Source organism: Geospiza fortis, unplaced genomic scaffold, assembly GCF_000277835.1.
Source record: "Geospiza fortis unplaced genomic scaffold, GeoFor_1.0 scaffold17, whole genome shotgun sequence".
Lineage (NCBI taxonomy): Eukaryota > Metazoa > Chordata > Aves > Passeriformes > Thraupidae > Geospiza > Geospiza fortis.
In genome coordinates, this window is record NW_005054438.1 from 501,904 (window position 1) to 527,166 (window position 25,263).

The 25,263-nt window shown below is 41.3% G+C and overlaps 1 protein-coding gene across 1 annotated transcript in view; it reads left to right on the forward strand.

Moving 5' to 3' along the window:
• HSF2BP (heat shock transcription factor 2 binding protein) overlaps nt 1–25,030 on the forward strand; it is a 31,884-nt gene extending 6,854 nt beyond the window's left edge. Inside the window, exons 4-8 of the mRNA XM_005427247.2 lie at nt 3,494–3,643; nt 7,510–7,648; nt 8,987–9,104; nt 13,516–13,619; nt 23,910–25,030. Of these exons, the coding sequence (XP_005427304.1) occupies nt 3,494–3,643; nt 7,510–7,648; nt 8,987–9,104; nt 13,516–13,619; nt 23,910–24,118 (720 nt within the window). The 3' untranslated portion in view covers nt 24,119–25,030. The remainder of the gene's footprint in view (nt 1–3,493; nt 3,644–7,509; nt 7,649–8,986; nt 9,105–13,515; nt 13,620–23,909) is intronic.
• The last annotated feature ends 233 nt before the right edge of the window (nt 25,031–25,263 follow it).

Here is a 25,263-nt window from a genome sequence, read left to right on the forward strand (position 1 = left end):
TTAACATTGCTACAACATATTTGCAAAGAGGATAATAGGCGATAGTTCCAGCAGTGCAATGTACAGAATGAAAGCAGCCTCTCTTGGTTTGCTGTGAGCTGTGTACCTTTGTTTGGTGTTAATAATCTTTCTCAAAGCACCTATTGATTCAATTGCCATGTACAGCTGAGAATCAAGGAGCAATTTCAGGGCTTCTCTTGCTCTGTCAATATTGTATTTAGTGATTATGAGAGGAGAGATTCTTAACAATTAAGAAATAGCAAAGACACTGGCTTTTCAGACTGTGAAGCCATTTGGGTTCAAATAATTCTCTGGCAGAATCAGTGGTGATTATTTGCTGCAAAAGTTCATTTCCTTGGAGCCACCTTCAATAGTCAGCAGTTGGGGTTGTACAGCTGGAATTTGCCAGCCTTGGGATTGCACAAGGACAGATGAACCACAAAACTTACTTCATTTTTGAAAAGGAATAATGAAGAGTTCAGAAATGCACTTTCAGTGCATATCTGTGTAGACAAAACACTCTGGAATGAAGTTTGGTATGATGGAATGGTTGTCAATCTGGATATTCCTTATTTCAAAATAAATATCTTCTGGGATAGATGTTGCAGTTCAGCAGTAGGTACAGAGTTCATTTTGCTGTGCACTGAGGTCTTCAGTTGCAGGATAAAATCCCTGTAAAATCCAATGCTGATGCTTTAGATATTAATGAAGCAAGTCCCACCCATGATTCTTGTTAATACTGTGAAATAAAGTGCAGGTGGTTTAAGTTTATGATTTCTTTTGATTGAGTTTTACTTAAAGCATGGATGGTTTACTAGGAGCAGCTGTTTTGTTGTTTCTGCTTAAAGCTCTTCTCTTCATGTCTTTGCTGTTGCACAGTGTGTGGCAGTTGTGTGGCTGGGTTCTGTTAAATGCCAGGAAGGTGTATTTCAGTGGATTGTGCTCATGATGTTGTGAAGGCCTTTAGCTTTCAGGATATAACAAGGTGGTGTGTGTACATGAGTGACTTTTGTTCCTGTTAATCACTTTTCTGGTGTGTTTCATTTGGTTGCTGTTCTGCTCTAGACATCCTTCTGTAGAGTTTCTGAATTATGTTCTACATATTTACCTTCTGAAGGAGAAGAAAATTATTCACTGAAACAAACAGGGAATAAATGCATTTCTGGTTGATCAGTGTCCTTTTCTGAGGCCGTCATAAACCACCATTTTGCATTCCAAATTCTCTGTGCAGAGCTGTATCACTGGTTAGGGAATTGCTGTGCTTTCTGAACCTGAGCAGAACTTGAAGTGCAGATGTTATTCTTGGCTGATGTCTCCTTTGTCTGTCTTTTTGCAGTTCCATGCTTGGGCACTGCTGTGTTCTTGTGCCTTGACCTTTTCCTGAAGATGGTGGTGTTGCATAGCTCAGGGATTACTGGGTGGTGTGAGCCCTTAGGAGTGTTGCTTCCAGCCAGGTTATTTGCTTTTGCAGGCTCTGTTTATTTTCCTGGCTCTTGCATGTACTATTTTGTTTTCCTTGCCTCATTTCTTTGTTCTGATGTTGCTTTTGATCTATTAAAAATTCTGGGTTTTTTTTCTGCTGGCTTTGCATGGTTGTTGGGGGATCTAGATTTGGTATTACTGGGTTTTATGTCTTACTCAGTATTAGCATCCAAATGCAAATAAAATGTATTAAAGATACATTTCCCTAAGACTAGGACAGTGTGGAAAAGACAGGGAGAATATAGGGATTAGACAGGAAGATGCCTGAGGACATTTTGTGGATGCACATGGTGGCAGAAAAGCTGATAGACCTGGCAGTGAGTCATGTAAAAGATGGAATTTGGCTAATTTGCTTAAACATGATCAAAGTATTAAGAAATAAGAGACTTTTCCTGGGAGTTTCTGCCTGTGGAATCAGCAGCAAGTGTCAGTCTTTTGCCTGTATAGGTGAGAGAGATTCCAGAGAGTAAATACGCACAAAAGTCTGCTTAAGAAATTGAATTTGAACTTTACAAATCCTTACCTGTATGTTCCATCAGCAGCAGTGCAAATCAGGCTGGTAGGTGTGATCAGGAGGTAGTTGGTGACAGAACACAGCTCTGTACTGTTTGACAACATATTATGTAAATTTTCAGATGAGTTTACATTTCTATTCTTTACAAACCCTCAACATGAAGCATTGAGGTGAGCCCCAAAACCAACAAGACACTTGAAGTCTTGATGACAATACATGGGTTGAAAGTCTTGTTCTGTTTACTTGCTTTCAAAATTTACATAGAAAAGATTCCTTCTCATTTCCCCATACTTTATCCTGACAGCCAAACACACTGGGAAGGCTGAGCTGAGGAAGGTATTTTCTGCAGTGAATTTGAAAGTATCATGTTTGTAAAATGGGCAGAGTAAGATCCTTCTGTTTTTGGACATTGTGCAATCTGTGATTCTCTCTTTTAATACTTGAATTAGCATCATTTTTCTGTACTGGCTTTGGGCTTTCCTTTTTCCTTAATACCACCGCAGCAGGAGTTAGCTGGGAGCCCCCACCCACGCCGAGACACAGACTGCAGAATCCCTGCCTTGATCTCCCTGTCTGTGCTGGCTCTAAACCAAGAAGTGCAGCAGCTTTGCCACTCCTGTGGCAGCTGCTAGGAAGGCAGTGAGACTTACAATCCTGCCCAATTCCATGGTATCCTTCCAGCCAGCTTCCCATGTGATTGGAGAAAATACTGCCAAATGGAGGTTGTGCTCTGGTTCTGTAGGGTTGATCTGTTATCTGTTTATGCTTTGTGGCAAGAACCGCTTAGCAGCTCACTTAAGTGATCATAGACTCATTGTGCTATGGAACAGTTTGGGTTGGAAGGGATTTTGGAGTTGTGTTACCTCATTCCAGTCCCACAACTTTCACTAGATCACGTTGTTCAGAATCTCATGGATGCACAGTGGTGCCTCAGCTTTCTTGCAATGGAAGGTCCTCCAACCTCCAAACCTTAGGTATGGGTTTTGGGACTCTATTGCTTTACCACTGCTGCTCAGGACTATGCCAACTGAAAAGAGCTGGAAGAGACAACAATATTTATCCTAGATATCCAGCAACTGTTCCATGTTGGCTAGAACAGAATCCTGTTTTGAAAAACAAAACAACCCTCCCCTCCTGTGAGATGTTTCCTGTATCTTTTGGAAGGTGTCAGGGAAGGCTGGCCTCTGATGCTGAAATCCCTCTCTCCTGAAGAGACATGGAGCTGTTTGCTCAGGGGGAGATGTCTCCTGCCAGGCTTCTCTAGGTGCCACTCAGTCTCAGTGGGTCACTTGGTTTGACCTTGTGGACAGTTTCTGGTTCCTGTCAGCCTGCACTACTTAGAGACAGCTCAGGAGAGAAGGAATGTGTCTGCAACTGCTCTGGGTTACCCTCCCTTTTCAGAGATGGCCATGATTGTGTCTCTTGTTCTGTCCCTTAGCCTAGAAACTTGGTGTGGGAGACGTGAAGTGCAACCAAAATTTCCTTCCGCTGTTCCAGGAGAAGCTGGAGCTGCGGCAGCAGCTGAACGAGGCCAAGCAGCAGCTCCTGCAGCAGGCAGAGTATTGCACAGAGATGGGAGCAGCAGTGTGCACCTTGCTCTGGGGGGTGTCCAGCAATGAGGAGGCTGTGAAGTCCATTCTAGGAGGAGTAAGTATGGCAGGTGAATACTGACTCCTGGGAATGCCCTCAGGCCTTTAAAACAAGGACCTTTAAAATAAGGGCCTTGCTGTGGAGCACACTTTAAGGATGTATTTCAGAAACTGTCTGGACAGCAAAAATGTTTTCTGGTTTGCATGTTCTTTGGGAACCATCCATTCTCGATTGAGAAGGGTTGGAGCTCAGAAGTGTTATGAATAAATGCAGTAATTATTTCTTTTGTTAACAAATGAGGCTTATCTGTTTGCCACCACACACAGCTAAACTGAAGCAAGGCTACAGTTAGCACAATATCTTCACAAGTTAACAGAAGGAGAGAATAGTTCCTGGGCACATGCAGGAGTTTCTATGCCTGTGGAGAGCTTGGAGGAGCTATTTCCATGGAGAAAAGACAGATCCATTGATTCTCAACTTCTTTAAACCTTTCTGCTGCCTTAATACGTGAATGACTCTTGGAAATTGAGACCCTCAGTGCTCATGGATCGTATTAAATCATCAATATTAAACATGGGCAAGTAGACTATTTAAAAAAAAACAATAATAAACCACAAAACCAGAACAACAATAGTTAATGACAATGGTAATATTGCAGCTATCATGATTTCACTGCCAAGTGCAGCTGATGGAATTAGGAGGGACTAAGGAAACAAGCCTGATAAAAATAAAATTTTCATTCTTGACACAGCCAACATGAGAAGGAATTGCTGTTTTTAATCTGAGTGAACTGATGCCACAGTTTCTTTTGGCTTGATTTTTCAGCAGCATGATGAACAGCTGAGTGAATAAGATTAGTTCATTATAGTAAGTGGTAAACCAATGTGTTTGTAAGACTTGTTTTAGTTGGGTGTTCCAAAATACAATTACAACTTTATATATTGGATATTAGAAAGCTGTACAGTGATGCCTTATTAATGATGACTTCTGATGGATGATTCCAAATCCAAGCAGCAGCAGTTACTAGGAAAAACATCTGTAAAATACTATATAAAGCAGCTAAAATTTAAAGAACAAAGCAGTCTTAAGTATGGATATTCAGTTGAATTAGTTAAAAACAAAACTGTTGCCTGAAGACTTGTTTGCAGGTAAAAAACCCAAGTGTGAAGATCAATACTTTGGGGGTTAGGTTGGTTTGAAATGCAAACTAGTAATTTCCAGCAGTCATTAAAGCCTGTTGAACTGCTGTACTTCTGGTGAAGATCAGAGCAACATTTGGGGGCATAATTTTCTCAGGATGGTGCATTTAACACTGTGAGAAACGTGCCTGGCTTGAACCAAGACTCCTAGGAAAAGCATAAATGGATTGTGTGGCATTGTGTCAACCACAGATTGCAGCTGGCAGTGAGTCAGGTCATTAAAAGATGATGGAGATTTGTCATACAACGTATTTGGTTTGGGTTATTCTGGGACAAGTTGTACAGCTTGTAGCTTCTTCCCTCCTCCCCTGAGAAGGTGCTGTGAACTACGCAAATGCATGAGAACATCAAGGGTGCTTTGAAACTCTTGCTGATATTTAAGCACATGGGGAAGGTGGCATCAATTCAGAATCATGTCATGCCTTACAGAACAATGCCCAAGCTTTTTTCAGCCTTTGAAGCAATACAGAAGTAGATCTTCCTTCCAATCCTGTAATGCAAATGGACTGAAATGATGTTAGTGGCCAGTATATGTTTTGTGTCCATAAGGGTTGGGAAAATCAGAACTGCAGCAAGAGATTTGAAATGTGACACAGGTAGTTCTCAAGGCAGTGGGGGAGAGATGCCTGCTGGCCTTGCCTGTGTTCCCAGAGAGAATTTGAAGAGACATCCAGAGAAGCACCATGAGAGAGTTTTCAAGATTTCCTACCTGCATGTACCAAAAAGAGAAGTAAATTAATTTCCGTGAGATTGTTTTGGATGTTTTTCAAAAAGCTTCAGCCAGATATGACAGGCTTCTCACATGGAAATATAACCTGGAGGTTTGATTTCAGAACAGCATCAAGGCTTGCTTCAACTTGAGAAATTTTGGATCCTACAAGGTGTTTTGCTACTTCAGTTGTCTCATATGGTGACAAATGACTTTATATTTAGTGGCAGCAGTTTTTCATGTTACCTGGAGCTTTCACACAGGAGTTTTACAGACAGCAGAGGGTTCATTGCACCATGTGAGCTCAAGCACCTTAATGGCTGCTTTCAGAACTGTCCTTATCTAAACATGTGTGGGTTGGACATTCTTCAGTCCCATGAAAATGCCATCCAGTTAATAAGGGACTGTGCAGAGTGTGCAGTGTTTGCTATTTATAAACCTGAAGGGTCTCTGCTGGAGCTCAGCACTAGTTAAGTAGTGGCTGTGTGGAAAGGAGGATCAGCACAGAGGGCACCAGTGAAACCTCAAGAGGCTGGCAGATAGAAGATTTCTCTTGTTTTCTGTGCAACATAGCAACTACTCAGGGTGCTTAGTACCCTCATGTTCCCCTGTGAATATGTATTTTCATAACGACTTGTTGGGCTCTTCATTTTCTCTCACCCCCTCTTTGTTCTTGAGCTATATAGTCAGTGCTGCTGTTAAAGTTGCTGTCTTTGAGGAGTGGTGTCCATATAAAAACTACATCCAGCACATGCAGAATTGCACTTATCTTCCTCCTCTTTCTCTATGATCCCTCCATTCCTGTTGTTCTGGGGCCACAGCATCATTTGTGAAGATACTGTGTTGACTGAGCCTGCTTTTCATCTCCTCTTGCTGAAGTCACCCCACAGGATCAGTACATCTTTAATGCAGTGAACATGCAGCAGTGGAGAAATAAATAGATGTTACCACTAGCTTTGCACATATTGTCAAAGCAGTCATTTTGCACAAGTATGAAGATTTTCAGTCACTTTACAAAATGAATAAAAGTTCAGGCATTTCTTGAACTCTACCACTGGGTCACTGTCGGGATTGACTAAACATTTCATCTGCTTCATGAAACAATTGGAAAAATTATTAAAGACACTGGGAAACCCAGCATTATGGGCTCTCTGCCACACAATTTTGTTTATGAAAGCCTTCATCCTCTGTGTGAAATAGAGTTCCAGCAGTGTTTTACTAGTCAGAATTACCAATAAACAGAAATGGGTCTCTCCATCCTTCTTTGTGGACTCTGCACCTCAGGCCAGGCTCTTTGACCAGGTGGTGCTCCTTCAGCTGAGATACCTCCAAGTGGAGCAGGATTACAGCTGAGGGGAAAAGACTGTCCCAAATTACAGCTGTGCTCCTGCTCATGTGCTCTGCTGTGGTGATTATTTTTTCTCACATGACATGGTTGACTTAAGTTTAGCCTGTGACCCACGAGAGACCTCCATTTCCTTTTCCAAGGAACTTCTGCATAGCCTGTTACTGTTATTGAGCAATAATTAATGAGTCCTATTAGGATCCATTTAAATTCTGCTTTTTTTCCTGGGGACTTGATTGTTTTCTTAGGAATTTCATGTTAAGTCTCCAATCTTCAGCTGACTTTGACAAAAGCTACTGCAGCAGGCCAGCTGAATGTGAAACACCTAGTGCAACAACTGCAAAACAAAGAGATAACATCCTTACTTCTGATAATAAGCTTTAATTCTGCTGGTTGATTATATGTTATTGTGTGCTTAGGAGGTAGATTTGCAGTAGTTCAGTTTTACAAATAAATGCGGCCTTGAGTACTTTCCTGTTTTCTTCTAAGGTAATGGTTTCAAATATTAGGGAATCAAACATGTCACTCAGTGAATACATGGTATTTTCTGTTGTTTATTTGAAGTAACTGGATGTTTTAATAATTTGGAAGACTGAGCAGTTTTACTGTAGCATCTAATAATTATAGTTGCTGTAGTGTGTGTAATCTTTCTTGTCCTCCATACTTGCAGAGTAAAGCAGTAAAGTTTTTCACAATCACTGCCCAGACCATGGAGAGCTTTGTGAAGTCATTAAGTGAAGACATGAAACAGCAGGATTTGGATTCTGAGGAAAATCAGTTTGTATTAGCTTTGGCAGGGATTGTAACAAGTAAGTTAATGTTGTGTCTCAGAATAGCATTCCACGCCTACTGGGACTGTGTATTGCCTCATAGGAGCTGCAGTAAATGCAGCTTCTCAAAGTTAAGTTGTCACTATTGATATCTTGGGTGACCTTCTGGTTTTCTAAAGTTCCAGGAAATTTTGTTACTGACACTTCTGTTACAGGCACTTCTGTGCTGCCTGTGACATTGTTAAGGACTAGATGGGTAAGAGCTTTTCAGTTCTGAAATTCCCTGTTGCATCCCTCAGTCTGGAATGAAACAAGGACCATTGTACCAGTCTTGTACGCTCACATTAGTGTGTACACATTGAGCAATTTTCTTTGTGAATCACCAGTGATGCCAACATCTACAAGATTACAGATTGCAGATGGTGCAAGTAGATCAGCTCCAGTTTAAGGCACAGATTTTGAAAGTGCTTAAAATTTTTGTTACTGTCAGATACACTGCACTTTCGCTGTATAAGAGAAGTAGAAGGTTATAAACCTGACTTCCATGCTAAGTTTTTTTTTTAAGTCCAGAAAATAAGTAAAAAGCCACAAATCTGTTGCAGAATGACTGTGCTTGGTTTGGGAGGCTGTGAGGCTGATATATCATCTGAATTTCTGTGAAACTATCAAAATTACACTAAAGATGCAAGATGGACAAAACAGTAGATATTGGTATAAATAAGTGATTCTTGAATGACCAGCTTTTCTGAATGTGGGATTTTTAGGTGTTGGGATGTCAATAAAGATAAAATAATAAAATTATGATTTGATGCATTATGCCACTGTACTTACTGAGTAGGGGGCAGGTATAAGGGAAAATAATAAAGGAAAGTCTGCTTTGGAACAGTAGCCTTTGCAAATAATTTTGCCTTTTGGTTTGTGCTTGAATAATGCCACACTTGCAGAGAGGTAGGAAGAATAGTTCTGTTGAGTAGATGTTCATAAGAGTTTTGGTTGTGTGATGTGCCAGGTATATTGAATTGAGTGGTTGTAAAACTCTGGGATCCTGTTCCTTTAAAGTGGAACCTGTAATGTTCAGCTTTGTTTCAGTCACCCATTACCTGTGGATGATTAGAGCCTTTTGTTTCACAATTTACTGTGTTGCTGTTGGGACACTGGGCATTCTGAATAAATGCTTTGTTTACCAATGCAGAATTTTGAGGGAGCTTGACCAGTGTTTGTTGTCCAGTATTTGCTATATAGGTGAATGTAGTCTGAAATGTAGATTAGTGCCATAGTTCATTCTTCCCAGCTGACCAATCTTTTTAGTGGGCCTGATAATTAGCAGAAACTCCTGTTTGAACATAATTGTTGGTGATGTTTTGTGCTTTCCCACAGATGTGGCCGCGCTGGCGTGTGGCCGTGAGTTCCTGGTCAGTTCCAGTCGGGAGTTGCTGGACACGATGATGCATCTCCTGGGAGACATGAAGCCAGGACTCTGTAACAAATTTAAAGTGTATGTTGACTTTTCTTGCCCCTTTCAAATGAGATGTGTTATCTTGCAGTGCAACTCAAGTGATGACAGTAGTTTTCCCACTCTCCCATTATTCCTTCCCTGCAGAGGAAACATAATTTTTGGAAGCACTTTTCCCAGTAGCATTCCTTGCAGATATACTGGGGTTGACTGCAAAGCTTTATCCAGGTTTTGTCTCTTGGGAAGTCTCTTAAGCACCATAATATTGTAAAGGTGAGCAGGGGTGCCCTCTTCTGGCTTGGGAGGGGGTCATGAGTTTGGTGTGAAATAAGGAAGATGTGAGGTCAAGTTTTACAGCAGAGAAGATGTGGGAAATGTAAACTCATTTTTATTCACTCCTAAAATGTCACATGTCCTTAGTAAAAAAAGTGAGTTATGGAGCTGCTAAGAGCAAAAATTAAATCATTTTATGCTCTTTAGCAGCCAGACTCACCACACACTTCAGTTTGTAAGAGGCAATGCTTTTAAAGTGACCTTACAATACAGCTCTAAAGGCAAGGCCCTGTTGCACAGTTCAGCTACTGCAAAAGTGCTTTTCAGCTGATGGAGAGATTAAATAAACAATTGTCTTTGCCTTTTTCTCCAAGACCTTACAAGCTGAGGGTATATGGCCTTGGCTGAGCAAATTGCTGTGGCTTAACGAGTGCCTCATCTGCTGAGCTGTGGGCACTGGTCCAGTACACCTGGTTCTTTTGTTCATGAAGGTGGTTTGAGCCACTGTGGTGGTTTTTTCATAAATACACAACCAATTCATGCCCCAGGCAGCTGTCAGAGCTCAGCTGACAAACAGCAGCCCTGTCAGCTACAGTAACTTGACCACATCCAGGCACACATTTAGGCAGGTTGGATGTGATAGCCATGAAATCAGGCTTGGTCTCACTTTGGAGAGGTTTTATCTTGCCTAACCTCAGTGTCAGAGAGGGGGATGTCAAGCATTTGCTGCCTGCCTGGGCTCCTTCCCACGCTCACTAGGAGGAGATGGTGCTGTCAGGTGATGGCTCACGTGAGGGGGAGCAGGTTGCTTCTGAAGGTGTTTGCCTTTCCCTGTTGGCTGGTGAGGGGAAAGCTGAGCAGCCTGTGCTGTAGATAGTGGCTTGATGATTTGAGATCAGTTACTTACTCTGTTTCCCAAGCTCTGGGCTTGAAGGTCAGTGGTAGGGGTTTTATGAGAACATCCCAACTGAAAGAATTGTGTGAGAATCTCAGTTTATGAAATAAAAGGTAATTTGTGCCTTCATGTGTATGAAAAAAATCAAACCAACCAACCAAAACCAAAAAACAGCCCTGAAAAGAGGATCCATGCTGTTTCAGAATCTGTAAATGGGGTAAAAATAAAAGAGGACTTTAAGAAGAGGAGGAAAGTTGTTCCTACACACACACTCTGAATTTCAGGTGGATATGTGTCTATGGCTCCAGATAAACTATTTTTGATCATTTCATATTGTATTAATGTAATTGGATTTGAAGGCCTTTCTTTTGAGTTTATATCTTCAAAATCTGCCTGCTTTGCAGAAGAATTACCCATGGTGCTGTAAATTTGGCTGCCAACACAGCACTGCTGGTAAAATATGCATAGAACAATCCCATGAGGTGGCAAGGAATTCAACAGGGGCCAGTTTGGCAGGCTAACAAATGGAGGAAGGCTTGGAAAAGAGGTTGCTCAAGGTGGTTGATAAGTGAGAAATACTAAGCATGTGTTACAATAGCTTGAATGCAGTGCAGTGATGATATTTTTTGATTCCCACAGAACCAACATTTTTTTTCCTTACTCTGAACTTGCCATTGGGTTAAGAAAAATTGCTGTGTTCTGAGATTAGAGGAAATGCCAGAAAGGACATTTCTTCATGGCCTTGTCAGAGGATGAGGGAGCCTGATTTGCTCAAATATTTTAGTGCAAAATGTTTCCCTATGTTTGTCTTTCATGTCCATAATAAAAAAAAAAGCCCTTTTTTTTAATGAGCTCTGTATGTGTCTTGTCCCTCTTCAGTTTGAAAAAACCTGTTACTAACTAAGACTATATTTTTTCTTATCCTTTTGGAGAGTTTTACAGTTTCCCAGCTCAGAAAAGAAGGGTTTTGGGGGATTGGTTGCTTTGTTTTTAAATTGTTCTTTGCATGTAAAGTTTTTTAGCTGCTGGTTAACCTTAATCAGCATTTTCATAAGCAGATGTGTCAGAAGAACTCCCTTTTCTCCTCCCACAGGGAGCATAAGCCAGGACAAAATGAAAGACAACTGTGAGACAGGGATATGAAGGTTTCCATAAATTCTAGTGCAGTTTCAAAGTTAGGTGAAAATGGACTCTGCAGTCATCATAAATAATGTTTGCACATACATTTATATATATATATTCATACAGACAGATACATTTTTAAAACTACACCTCACAGATGAAAATGTCTGTTCATTATTCTGTAAATGCAATGTATTTTTCTTAATGCATCACCATGGTGTTGCATGGGAGGACATCAACTTATAATCCAATCAGTTGAAGTAAAAATTGGCTTTAATTTTAAATGCTGTGGTTGTCTTTTGCTTAGTTCTGAGGTTTTACAATTATTTTCTAGCTTTTATTTTCAAAGATATTTTTCCTTGCTGTGTGACAAATCAGTGGAAACCATGAGTCCAGTTCTACACACAGCAGTATCAAAGTAAGCTGATAAAGAGAGGGGTTTTCTTTTCTTGTTCTAGCAATCCTGTGTTCTATTTGGATGAATATATAAACAAAAAAAATTACAGGGAGAGCCTGTCACTTACTCCAAAACTGCTGTGATATCCACTGTAGTCTGTGAGTATGGAATAAACATATCCCAGGCATCAACCTGAGTGCTGAGACTGAAATCTCAGGGGTGTCCTTGCCTTTCTGAAATAGCAGATGTGAAACACTTCAGGTTTTCTTCTCACTGGTGTAGGGTTTGTTCAATGTTTGTAATTGTTACACAGTCAATAAACATTTACATAATTGTTTGTAGCTGTAATTAAATGGTTAAGAACATTTAACTTTGCTTTTGTGGCAGTTCAAAGTAGCCAGTAAAGAGGCATATTTAAACATAATAGTACATTTTATATACTAATCCCATGTATTAACAAGACAAGAAGGGGCTTTAGCTGTGCATTTAGTTCGAGATTTTAAAGAAAGCATTGACAGATACAGTAGTACAAGATGTTAATTAAATTTGGCTTGTCTGAATAGGAAGAGTATGAAATGCATAATCAAGACTCACTTCACATTTTAGAAAAAAACACCAGAAAGTATTGTTTATCCAGTAATCATTTACATCAGGTTTGCTTCAATAAGCACTTTTGCAATTATTATTGCAAAAAATATTTACTAAAATGTGCTGATACTGGAGATGAAGGTGGTTATAAAGGGCCTGGAAATGCTTCTCTGTTGTGCCTAGGTGAGTGTGTTTAATTACATATGCTGTTATATATTAATATGCCACTGCAGTGGCTTGTGGGGTGTTCCAACACTCCAAAAACCTCAGCACTTCCCTGCATCACCAGCACCAGTCCCTTTTGTCTGCACAAAGCAAACAAGTGAAATAAAAATACAAACACAGCAGCGCCTTTTTACGTCACTTTATTTCTAACTGCAAATGTCAAACAGATTAAGGGTAAAAGACATTCTCAAGAAATGTTAACATTGCCATTATAAGATGATGGTTTATTGATCATTTCCATTCTGGGTGATTATAGGTAGTGCTGTGCTCTTTTGTCAGGGCTTGTTCTGGAAGGCCAGAGCTGCAGGGGCTGGAAGAGAAGCAATGTATGGCCTTTCCCAGCTGCAATTTCAGATCCAGAGCACCCCTCCCTGCTTGGCAGTGGCCACTGGTGCAGTAGATTTAATAAATCTGCTCTTCCTTCCTTCTCCTCCTTAATAATTAAACTTAGAGCACATAAATTGCACCTCTTAAAACTCAGTTTAGCCTGCAATGGATCACTGCCTTTTCTGAAGGTGCCCGCAGAGTGTCCAAAAGTCTGCTGGTGGCATAGGAGCTTAAACCATGAGATCTTGTTTGAGAATTGGATGTGAGGTGTGAAGTCCATTTGGAATTATCATTTCCCTTTTGTTTGGACATGGTGGCAGTGACACACAGGTTTATCTCAGGCATGAGAGAGAGCAGTAGCCAAGCTGGCTCCAGAACAGAGAACATTCCAACCCCTCCCTGAGACCTTCTTACTCTTTTCCATGTGTTTGGAATATGTTGTTTAACAGTAGAAACAAAGGTTTGCACAACATTGCTTATATATAATTTGAGATTTATCTCTGTTACCAAAATGTAAATTATTAGCACAGGCTTCTGCCCTGGTAGATGCTTGTCACAAATGGCAAAAGGTGCTGAAGCATGCAAAGAAATCAAAGGCCCTCAGATCTCCTTTCTTTCAATTCTAGGCTAATGCTAATGTCACTTTACAATGTGAGTATCAACTTGAAAGGCTTGAAGTACATCAGTGAAAGTCCAGGTTTTATTCCCCTGCTTTGGTGGCTGTTGAATGGTAAGTTGCTCTAAGAACCTTGTAAACTGTGACTTTCAGGATTTTGTAGAATTGCAATAGATGTTGCAAATAACAAACCAGAAATTTGTATCTGTAACCTGATTAGCTTTTGACAGAATAAAAGTAAACATAAAGGGTAGATAGCTGGAGGGAGGAGATGTGCATTTCCCACAAAATTTTTGACACTGTATGTAATATTCCATTAAAGTGAGGTTTGAGGGTGGTAGATTTAAGAATATGGAATGGAGAAATTTGATGAAGTAGTTTAAAAAAACTTGTTTCTTGATACAAACTTTAAAATAAACCTTAAGGGGAAACTACATATCAGTTCACTACCATTGACACAGGGAAATGCACACATGTGGGGGGAAGAAGCCAAGTCTGTAACTCCACTGACCCATTGCAAAAGTGTCTCTTTCTGAAGAGAGGCTTTGTGCTCTAATAGGATTTGGGGCTCCAGGGCTGGAGAGCTATTCCCAGCTGTGCCTTTGGCCAGTGCAGGACTCCAAGGACGTCAGGGACTCGTGTTGTCACTGTCAGGTGCATGAGTGACATCAAGGCTCTGCTCTTTGCGAGGTTTCAAATCCCTGAGCAGGAGCCAGCAGGGATTGACGTGGGACTGGGCTGGCAGCTGTGCACGGCTCGTGAGGGACAGCAGGGGGACAGAGCTGTGACACTGCCCTGCCTGTGCTTTCTCAAGATTTATGAGGAGATTTTGGTGTGCAGACAGGACTGGGGAGGTTCATTATCCCTCTGTGCTGCTAAAACCTTGCTGGAGTATGACTGGTAAATACTTAGAGCAGCTGAAATGAGGGAGATTGCATCTGCTTTTTCCAGACATTATTTTGATGCTGAGTTTTTGAAAAAGCTTTGGTTAGGGTTGGTAAACTGAAAGCTATTTGTGTAGCTTATGGTTCCCTTAACTGTTTTACAGAAAATGTAGCTGCTCAAGCTTTTCATCAAATAATTTCCTGCTGTGAAATGCCACAGGCTCTCTCTTCCAAGGTTTCAGGAAATTAAGTAATCCTTGTAAGGGAACATACCATTTCTATAGGGGTTTTTAATATATTTTGGTAAAAATGGGATCCTTAGAGAACATCAAATACATGGTCCTTTGTTCAGCTATACTTTGAAATTTTACATGTCTTAGTTCAGGTTTTCCTTTTAATTTATGTTGGCTAATATATACATAAGCTGTTCTAGCAAAAAATACCAACCCAAAACACCCTCAAAGAATCCTGTTTGGCTATGAGTTCTCAAATATGCCCTTCCATTTGTTGTGTTAAAACAAAAAAGGTAATAATTTGATGCAGTCTGTTGTCTAAAAAAGGCTCCTAGGTCAGGTAAGAGGATGAAATGGGAAACATTTATAATTAATTTGCAGCTACTAATGGAAATAAATAGAAAGGCTACTCTGCAATTTGGAAGTGCTAATTGCTTATGGCTGGGTTGTAGAAAGAAGGATGATCATGGCTAATTCTTTAACTTTTTGATAATAAACTTCTCCAGCTACAGCAAGGGAGGAAGATTCTCAGATAAAGCAGTTCTGCAGGTTCAGATTCCTGACTTTGGAGGAAATCTGCTTTCTGTCAAGAGAGAGCTGCCAGGTTTGGGTATCAGATGAGGGGTCAGATCCAAGACCTGATCTTGTTCCCATCATTTTGTGTGAGATCTTCATAGTTTTCCAACATTTAATTTATTTCTAAATGTCTCTACTTGGAAAATTCATCAGCTTCCTCCCACTCCTGTTTCCCTGACCAGCATCTTCAGGTTCTGCTAGCCAAGATTCAGCTCACAAATATAAGGTCCTGTTTTTCCATGCAGGAGAGTAGAGCACTGTCCTGTGCTGGCAGAGTATCCTGGATGTGCTGCCTGCCTGCAGGAAGCTTCTTCAAAGCCTGTTTTGATTAAGGATTATGACATGACAGCTTTCCAGATTTGTATGCTTTTATCACCATTCCCACTAAGAGAGGCCCCAGAAATCATCCTCTGATTTTTTTCTTTTTTATTTTCAGAGAATCATCCTGTTTGCTTTTCCTTTGTCAATCTCCAAATGTCCATGACCTCAGTCTGTACATCAGGTCCATCCTTCTCCCACTCCTTGTATGCAGCTGATACTCAAATCAGCTCCCTCAAATTCCTTCTCTGATTTCTTAGTCTCTGCCTTTCCTTGTCCCCTGAAGAAGAATGTCCTTCCCATTAAATGAAGTGAGGAAAATAATTGACTCGATTTTCTTTATTTCCCTTTGTTGTATCTGAGGCAAAGAAGGATTTGATTCAAGTTGTCTCACAGCATTTTTGAAGAGAGAGAAATGTGCCTTGATGTTGAATACACCACTTGGAAGAGAAAGGAGGTGAAAAAAATCTAATAAAGGTTCCTAGTGGAGTAAGAATGTTAACAGCAAACTGTCCTGTCTTTGGCAAACTGGGATGAGGTGGTGTGACTTCATGTTACCTAACAAGAATTCTTAATGGCTCTTTCTGCTGAAGGCTGTACTGATCATAGGAGAAAACCAAATGTTTGACACAATTTTTGAAGATAATGCAGGTCTCTGTAGTTTTATCACTTCATGAAGTGGGCTGTATTTTTCTTCCTTTTTTCCCCCTGCCTTTTTAAAACTTTATAAAGATGGACACCCTTTAATAACCAACACTGATCACTGAATCCTCTGTGAAGGTATCAGCTGTGCCTGCCTACACCTTCCCAGCCTGGCACCAGCATAAAGCACATGAATGATGACTCAGATTTCTGTCCATGGAGCAGCTTGTGGGATCAGTAGAGTTCTCCTCTTGTGGAGCACCATTTGTTTGCAGAGCAGCTGTTCCCATCTTGGACAAAACAGGCAGCTTTAGTTTCCTCCATCAGCTGCTGTCCTTGTGTTGGTGTCCTGGCTGAGGGTTTCACATAACTCTCAGATTTAAAGAAGCCCTGTCCTCAGCCACAGAAATATTGGGTAGAAATCCACCTGAGATTTGTCAGTATTTTTTTCTGGTGTTTTCCATCTAAAGATGCAATAAGACCTCCATTCTGTAACTCCCAAAGAAATGGATTGGAACATTACTCTGCCAAGGATCTCTTGAAGAATAAGAAATAGCAGTCAGCTCAGGTATTAATAATAAAGACCAAATTAAATGTTTTTTGATTTTTATCATGCAGAACATCTGCCAGCAAATGAGTGCTGGAGAAGAGGAGTCTAGGCTCTTCTCTACTTTCTGGATGGTTGGGTTTTGTTCACTGTGTGTCTTTATCTTGGTTTTTCCCACTTTCCTTTTCTTTGAATGCAGGCAGTTTAAAAAAATTGTCTCTTTGGATACTTGAGAAAGCATGGAACTCAGAGACACTTTGTCACTGACATTTCTTGTCCATAGCTGGGAAATTGCTCCAGGTACTTCATTAAACAAAACACAAAAAGAGAAATAGGACTAATTTTAGATCTTGCCCTTCAGTTTCCTCCACCACAGTTCCATGTGGAAATCCAACCTTGTTTATCCAAATTCTTTGCAAATAATGATCTCTATTAGAAATGCTTGTATGAAGCACATTCTCACTCTGCTGCCTGCATCCTCAATATTTGCTTTTCATTACTAACTCTGAAGGTTTTCTGTCTGAATTTGTTATGGCCGTGAGAGCTTTTGAAATTTCAGGTTATTTGCATGGCAGCCTGTTATTTAAAAAACATCTGGACAAACAGAACCATCATATTTATAAACTGATGTCTGTATTAAAACAAGTTTTGGTTCATAAATCAAACCCAGTCTTTCAATGCTCAACAATTTCATCCTCTTGTCATAGAACCATAGAATATGCTGAGTTGGAAAGGACCCATCAGGATCATTGAGTCCAACTGCTGACCCTACAAAACATCTCAAGAATCCCACCATGTGCCTGAGAATGTTGTCCAAATGCTCCTTGAACTCTGGCAGGCTTGGGGCTGTGACAACTTCCCTGTGGAGCTTATTCTAGTGCCCATCCACCCTCTGGCTGAAAAACATTCTGATATCCAGCCTAAACTGCCCCTGATTCATCTTCATGCTGTTATTCAGATGATTAAATTAATCTTAAGGAGAGAATTGTCCTTTAAGAGCACATCCATTTGGGTAAATGCAGGGATGTCAGCTCATTCCATGAGCCTCAGTTATCTGGGAGGCTGGAAGAGTGGCCAGGGCAAGTCTTATTGAATGCTTGCCCTTTTCCATACTCAGCTGCTTGCCCAGATGGAACACTGGGATGTCCTTGCCGTTGGAGCAGGAGCTTCTGGACAGGGTCCTTGCCTTGCCTAACAGCTCGTGCAAGTTGATGTTCTGTGAGGAGCAGTGTTACCCACCAAACTCCTGTTCACTCTCATCCCCTGAGCAGAGACCAGGCAAATTGGGACTGAATTGCTGCTTCAGTTTGCATCCTGAGAGTCTCTCTCAAGGATTTCCCTGATAAAAGCATGACAAACATGTCTCTGTAGGAGAGTGGGGAATTCTCCTTAGCTGAACTACATGTGGAAGCAGCCACCCAGCCAGGGAGGAGACTGACAGAAACCCAGCTGTAACACAGGAGCTGGGGCAAACATTTTGCAGAGGGAAAGTGCATTTGTGTCTGTAAGAATTGCAGCAGCAAAGCTTGGCCTTCTTTTTTGCTTTGGTGTTCTCCCTGCTCCTTCCCCTCAGAGCATCACAACATTTCTTGTCTCCTCAGACCTATCAATAATATAGAAATATCTGGAAAACTGCTGCTGCAGATGCTGCCTCAGCCCTGCCAGCACTGAAATGCAAAGAGATCTTACTCAGGGGAAGCCGTGGCCGTGGCTGCCTCTGTTGGATGTGCTGTGAACACAGAGAGTCTGACAGGCTCATTACAAGGAAAGGCTGAGAGGCAGATTGCTCCTTCCTGCTGGAATCAGACAGGAATGGAATTGAATCCTATCTACAGCAGTGGTGGGAAGCTTTTGAAATTGTAAAGTCATAGAATGGTTTAAATTGGAAGGGATCTTAAAGAGCATCTCCTTCCAACTCCTTTGCTGTGGGCAGGGACATCTTTCCACTAGACCAAGTTGCTCAGAAGTCCATCCAACCTGAATTTGAACACTTCCAGCAGGGATGAGGTATCCACAGCTTCTCTGGCCAACCTGTGCCAGTGCCTTATCACACACATAGTGAGGAATTTCTTCATAATATTTAATCTAACCCTCCCCTCTTGCAGTTTAAAGCCATTGCCCCTTGTCCTGTCACTACATTCCCTTGTACAAAGTCCCTCTCCCGCTCTCTTGTAGCTGCTTTAGGCACTGGAAGAGGCTCTAAGGTCTCTCCAAAGCCTTCTCCAGGCTGAACAGCCCCAACTTTCTCAGCCTGTCTCCATAGCAGAGGTGCCCCAGCCCTCTGATCATCCTTATGTCCTTCCTCTGTACTCACTCCACAGATCCACATCTTATATTGTGAGCTCTGGGGCTGGAGGCAGCTCTGCAGGTGGGGTCTCACCTGAGTGGAGCAGAGGGGCAGAATTCCCCCTTCCCCTGCTGCCCACAGTGCTTTGGATGCAGCCCAGGACAATTTTGGCTTTCTGGGCTGTCAGTGCACATGGCCAGCTCATGTCCAGCCTCTCATCCAGCAACACCCCTGAGTCCTTCTCCTCAGGGCTGCTCTCAATCCCCCAGCCTGTGCTTGTGCTCGGAATTGCCCCAACCCATGTGCAGAACCTTGCACTTGGCCTTGAGAACTTCTGTGCTCTTGTACCCAGGCACAGCTGTAAACAGGGTGCTGGCAATAAATCTTGCATTCAGGTGGCCAGGGGATAGTGTGGCCACGTGTAAATTAAATTCACACAACTCTGAGCCAATTGTGGATAAGCTGTTCAGCATTGATGTAATGCAATTACTTAAACACTGCTGTAGGGGACAGTTCATCTGAGAGGCTGGTGCTAATGACAGATGTGACTAAAATCCATCCACGTTATCAGCTGCCTTTTGTCAGTGACTTAAAGCCAGTGACATCAAACTGAGCTGGCAGCTTGCAGGACGTCAGCCAGCTCCAGCAGTTTCAACACCTTGGTAAAATTACATCAGCACCTTATGGTTTGTGATCCTGGCTGAGGCAAGCAGCTTGATTTCTCCCCCTCTGCTCCAGAAATAATGGTGATAGTTTTGAAATTGTCGTTGGAGATGTGTGTGCTGGTGGTTGGGAGGATGTGATGCACTGATTTGATTACAGCTAAAGGATTTTTTTTTTGATCTTGTACAAACAAAATGTTACGCAGCTAGTGTAGAAATGACTAAATCTGGAAGCTGTTGACATAAATATAATGCTGAATAATGAAGATTCCTTGCATTTCTCTGAGTGCTTTGTAGACAGGGCTTTTAGAAAACGTCCCTAATGATATTGGAGACAAGAGAATGATTTCTCTGGTATTTTTTTAAAATCCTCTTAGGAAGCATGATTATCCTCAATAAGTAGTATTCTCAAAACCACATGTAATCCTCAGGGAGTGTATTTTAAGGCCTATGTATTTATTTAACTCAGAACATCTCAGAATACATTCAAAACAATGGCAATCTGAGGTTAAATGTGTATTAAGTCATCTTCTGGTGCAGGATCATTTCCTTCCTTTGCTGGATGCCCGCGTGCCTAATCTGTTCTTCATTTGAGTGACTCAAGCTGTTGAGCTTCCCTGGCTGCTGCTGGGGATTCTTCCTAGAACCTCTCTGCTCTTACTGGAAAACATTCTTGTTTGTCAAGCTGGAAATCATTTCCTGATCTCCTACAGATCCTCATTTTCTTGGCTCCCCTGCTAAGGCATCTCCCCTGATCGATTCTTTAATTTCTACAGCCTTTAAACACTTGCAGATAATATTAATATTGATTCCTGTAACAGTATTAATAACAAAGCTCTTTTCATTTTACATGTATGAAGCTTCCCAGCAGTACTGCAAGCCATTAAAAGTATTAGTGGCTTTATTTCAAGGAGGAATAATGTCACACAGAGGAAGATTGTAAATGAACTACATAGATTTCACTACCCAAAGCTTCTTTCTTCTTACCTATTTGGGCTGTAGTTTGTGGCTGCTATTTCCAATGAATAAATGTAGAATAATACTAAGAACAGAAAAAGAGAGAGGTGATCTGTGCAGAGTTTGAACATTGTATCAGGCAAAAAAAATAGGCATTAAAAAAGACACAGTGTGGAAGTCATGGAGGCTAAAGTGGAAGGCAAGGGAAGACAAATTCAAGGCTTTTAGTCATATTTTGATTAGGCCAGAATAAGTCTGAAAACCAAAGCTTGTACCTAGGTTTTTTCAAAAGGATTCACAGAAGTGTTGCTGGCCAGGAAATTGGACATAAAGTCCTGCTGCCTGTGAGGCTGAGCTGCAGCATTTCCCCAAGAGTTATGAGTGCTCATCACTCAGAAAGTTGCACCTGCAGGTACTGCTGGAGGTGATGATGGAAAGAGACTCCTTAGAGCCTTCAGCCTGGGTGTCAGCACTAATCACAGGGCCTTTGTTGACCTGACATGTTTAAAATTGTCCAGCATGCCCAACAGCTAGGATTCTCATTGCACAGAAAAGGAGAAAATGCACGTTATATTTTAGGGTTGGACAATAAATGTGTCCTCAGATTATACCCTACTCTACTGGTTTTCAGGAGAAAGTAGAACTCCTTTCTTAAGAGGTTAAGACTTCATAATTTCCATTTATGATGGAAAATGGAGGAAGAGAGAGAGAGAGACTGCCTGGCTTTTGGCTGTAGATCAGATGTCACAATCTTTAAGATTATTCTTCAGCCTTGTGCTGTTGGGAATGACTTAAAAATCCCCATCTCAGCAGTGAGTTTCATGCTGAAATCCAGAGTCTTCTTCAGTGTCCATCACATCCTGTTCTCTGCCCCCCTGGGTGCTTTCAACCCTTATGCTTTAATGAATAATTCTCAGTCCTTTTTCAGGTCACCAGTGTTACATGTGAAATAAGCCAGGAAAGGAAAGAACTTGCCTCAGCCCCACCAAATACAATCTCCAAACTCAGTGCACTCTGGTTCATCACTGCACTGGTTTTATGCTCCTTCAGTGAGATTTTGGTCTCTCTTGTGATTTTGTGCTCAAAGTGATCTGAATTAATTTTGTCAACCTTTCTGCACAATCTTTTATCAAAAGCTTGCTGAGGACTAGGTATGCTAATGAAAAACACATTAAAAATGCATGGCATGTGGGACAAATAACTGCTTCAGCTGTAAAAATATATTAGATGTTTTCATTAGGAATATGCAGAATAGGGAAGTCTTTCTACCACATGCTTTTGATAAAGCTGTAAACCATTAAATGCAAATGGGCCGTTGCAAATGATTAAAATGTAATGCTCCTAATGTTTCAGTAATTAAAAATGCATCCTGTGTTCTTAGCAGTGGAGTTATTACATGTCTTCCTGGCTTAAGTCAGTCAAAGGTCTTTGCTGCATTTCCCTGGCACATTCCTGAGCAGCAGTGCTTCAATACCCATTTCAGTTTTGTGCAGACTGAATTAAACACTTGAAAGGTTGATATGTGGTTGCTAGAAAGTTTTATTAAGGTGAATATTTTATTGAGCTTTGAGGAAATCCAAAGGCTCATATAAAAAGAAATTAAAGAAAAGCCTGATGATTTACTGCAGATTGTTAGTCTGTTTGTTTTTTTAAGTCTGAATAATCATGGGATACAGTTTGTTCTGCTCTTAAATTGGATTGCATCCAGCAGTACATCCTGGGTACTGACTGGATAAATTCAGGTTGATAAATTCCCTGCTTTACAGCAGTTTCAACATCTGAAAAACAAGAGAAAGCTTCCTGATTATCTCTCCCTCACAAACATTGCTGGGCAGAAGCTGCTGAGGAAGGACAAAAATGTGGTTTGCAGGTACCTCCTGGAGCCAGCCAGCCAGCCAGCCAGCCAGCAGCAAACAGCACCTGGGAATTACAACACTTCCTTTATTCCCTATCTGCCTGGTGGATCCTTTCAGACCACTTCCAACTCTTGGGTTTTTGTGGTTGAGATGACTTTTGAGGTATTGGAAAGTCTTTTTTTTTCTTAGCCCCACGACTGAAGAAGAAGTTGAGATTTGCCAGTTTTGCTTTTTAGGGTTGTTTATTTTTTTTCATTTATTACATTTTTTTTTTTTGACCTGCTGAGGTTTGTCTGCAGATTGGGTTGTGGTACAGCAACTGTTCTGGGGGTGGTGTTAACTTTTTATACTGCAAATTATGTGTTCTTTATTTACAAAAACTTTCTAATACTTATCACTTATGTTAGATAGTTTATCTTTAAACCAGTCAAAAAGTGTCACCATCACAGCAGAAGATGGAGGACAAGAAGAAGGAGAAGAAGGACAGGACACGCCCAGATTCCTCCATCTTGTCTCTTGAATCCCCATTCTAAAACCCCAAAATTCTACATTTTCACCCTGTGACAAATTCACTATCATTCTACACAAACTCTTATGGCTTGTAAATCTTCACACAAAGTTGGTAATTTTTTCCATGGACTAAAATCGAAGGCACAGGTGTTTTTAACTCTGTGCCAAGGTCTCTGAGCCCCTTGCCAGGGTCTTGAATCACCCAGGGCAGCCAGAGGAATGTTGGAACCCAGGAAATCCCTCGGGCTGCCCTGGAGGGCTCCAGCCCCTGCCCAGGGGGCTCAGAGACCTTGGTACAGAGCCCAAGACCCCTGTGCCTTTGATTTAGCCCTTAGAAAAAACAATTACCAACTTCTATATGAAGAATTACAAGTCAAAGGAGTTTAAGTAGAATAATAGTTAGTCACAGGGTGAAAAATAGATTTTTTGAGTTTTTAGAATAGAAGTTTAGGAGGCAAGATGGAGGAATCTAGACGTGTCCAGTCTTTCTCCTTCTTCTTCTTGGCCTCCATCTTCTGCCATGATGCTGTCACTTTTAGATTAGTTAAGAGTAGAAGCTCACTGTCTAACATAAGTGAAAGGTATTGGGAAGTAATTGTAAATAATGTACATGTAGTTTTTACTATAGAAAGATAACACCACCTATGAGGCAGGCAGTGTGCCTCAACCTGACCTGCCAGACAGACCTGCAGAATGTGGAAAAAAGAATGTTATAGATAAAAAATATAATATAATAAAAATATATATTATATAATATAATAATAAACAACCTTGAGAATGAGAACAAAAGAATCCCGACTCCTTCTTCGAAGGCCGGGCTGAAAAAAAGGAGCTCATACGAATCTCAGAGTCACTCTGACCAGCAGAGATTCTGAGACAGGAATGTCCTGGGACACTAACAAGGCCTGGATGTTTTTCTCCCCTGCTCCCAGACCCGGACAGCGAGGTTTGCCTGCACGCCCTGCGGCTGCTGCAGTCGGTGCTCCTGGAGCCGGAGGTGCTGGCGCGGGCGGGCGCCGAGGTGCGCGAGACGCTGCCCTTGCAGCGCATCGTGGCCCTGGCCCAGAGCCGCCACGCCGAGCTGCAGGCGCTCGCCAAAGAGCTCCTCGAGGACCTGAAAGTATTCGAGTATGAAGCGTAGAAGAGCTCTATGACACCAAATCGTCTTTTCTAGATTTTTATGCTGCGAGAGTTGTTGGAGATGGGCTTGACTGGAAAAAAAACAACAAACGTCTGCCTGAGTTCCTCTGACAAAATCCTTTTTGGGAATTTGAATTAACCCACTAATCCAACTTGGGAAACCTTTTTGGGTTTTAGATACCCAAATAAAACCTTGGGTGGTCTGGTAGAGATGGGACTGGCTTAATTTCTTTGAGCAGAATTTTATTGATAATGGGTTTCCAAAATGGTCTGTTGTTATGTTGTGTATTTACTGTCTAGATGGGATAAAATATTCTCATTCCTTAATAACAGTTCACTGCAGAGGTAAATAATCCTTTTGGTGCATCCTTAAGAATTACTGTACTGTGAGAAAAACTCTGTTGCCTTTCATAACTCTTCTGTGTCAGAATGCACCCCAAGTTCCTCCGACAAAATCCTTTTCAGGAATTTGAATTAACCCAATTAAAATCCAACTTGGGAAAATCTGTTGGGTTTTAGATACCCAAATAAAACCTTGGGTGGTCTGGTAGAGACAGGACTGGCTTAATTTCTTTGAGCAGAATTTTATTGATAATGAAAATCTGTAGTTATGTTGTGTATTTGCTGTCTAGATGGGATAAAATATTCTCATTCCTTAATAACAGTTCACTGCAGAGGTAAATAATCCTTTTGGTGCATCCTTAAGAATTACTGTACTGTGAGAAAAACTCTGTTGCCTTTCATAACTCTTGTGTCAGAATGCACCCCAAGTTCCAGTTTTATTGTTATTTCTCACCTCTCTCTTTCTATTGTAATAAAAGAAAACTGAAATTCTGTAGCATGTAACGGATTCTATTTTCAAAATTTGTATTCAGCTTCACTCTTAACTGCAAGTCAAGCTGATCTGTTGCTGCCAGGCATGCTAGAAACTGGGCTATTGTTTTTAGAAAAGCCCTGAGAAGGGAAATAAATTGCTGTTGTCTGTGGTACCCAGTTGTGTGCTGAAGAGGCTAAAATGAGCTGCTGCTCTGTCGTGAGCAGCATCGCATCCCCTCACAACCCTGGGGTTTCTTGGAGCTTCTGAGGACAGCTTGCTTATCTCAGGGGCAAATACAAACACCTGGTGCTAGATATTGGGAGAATTTA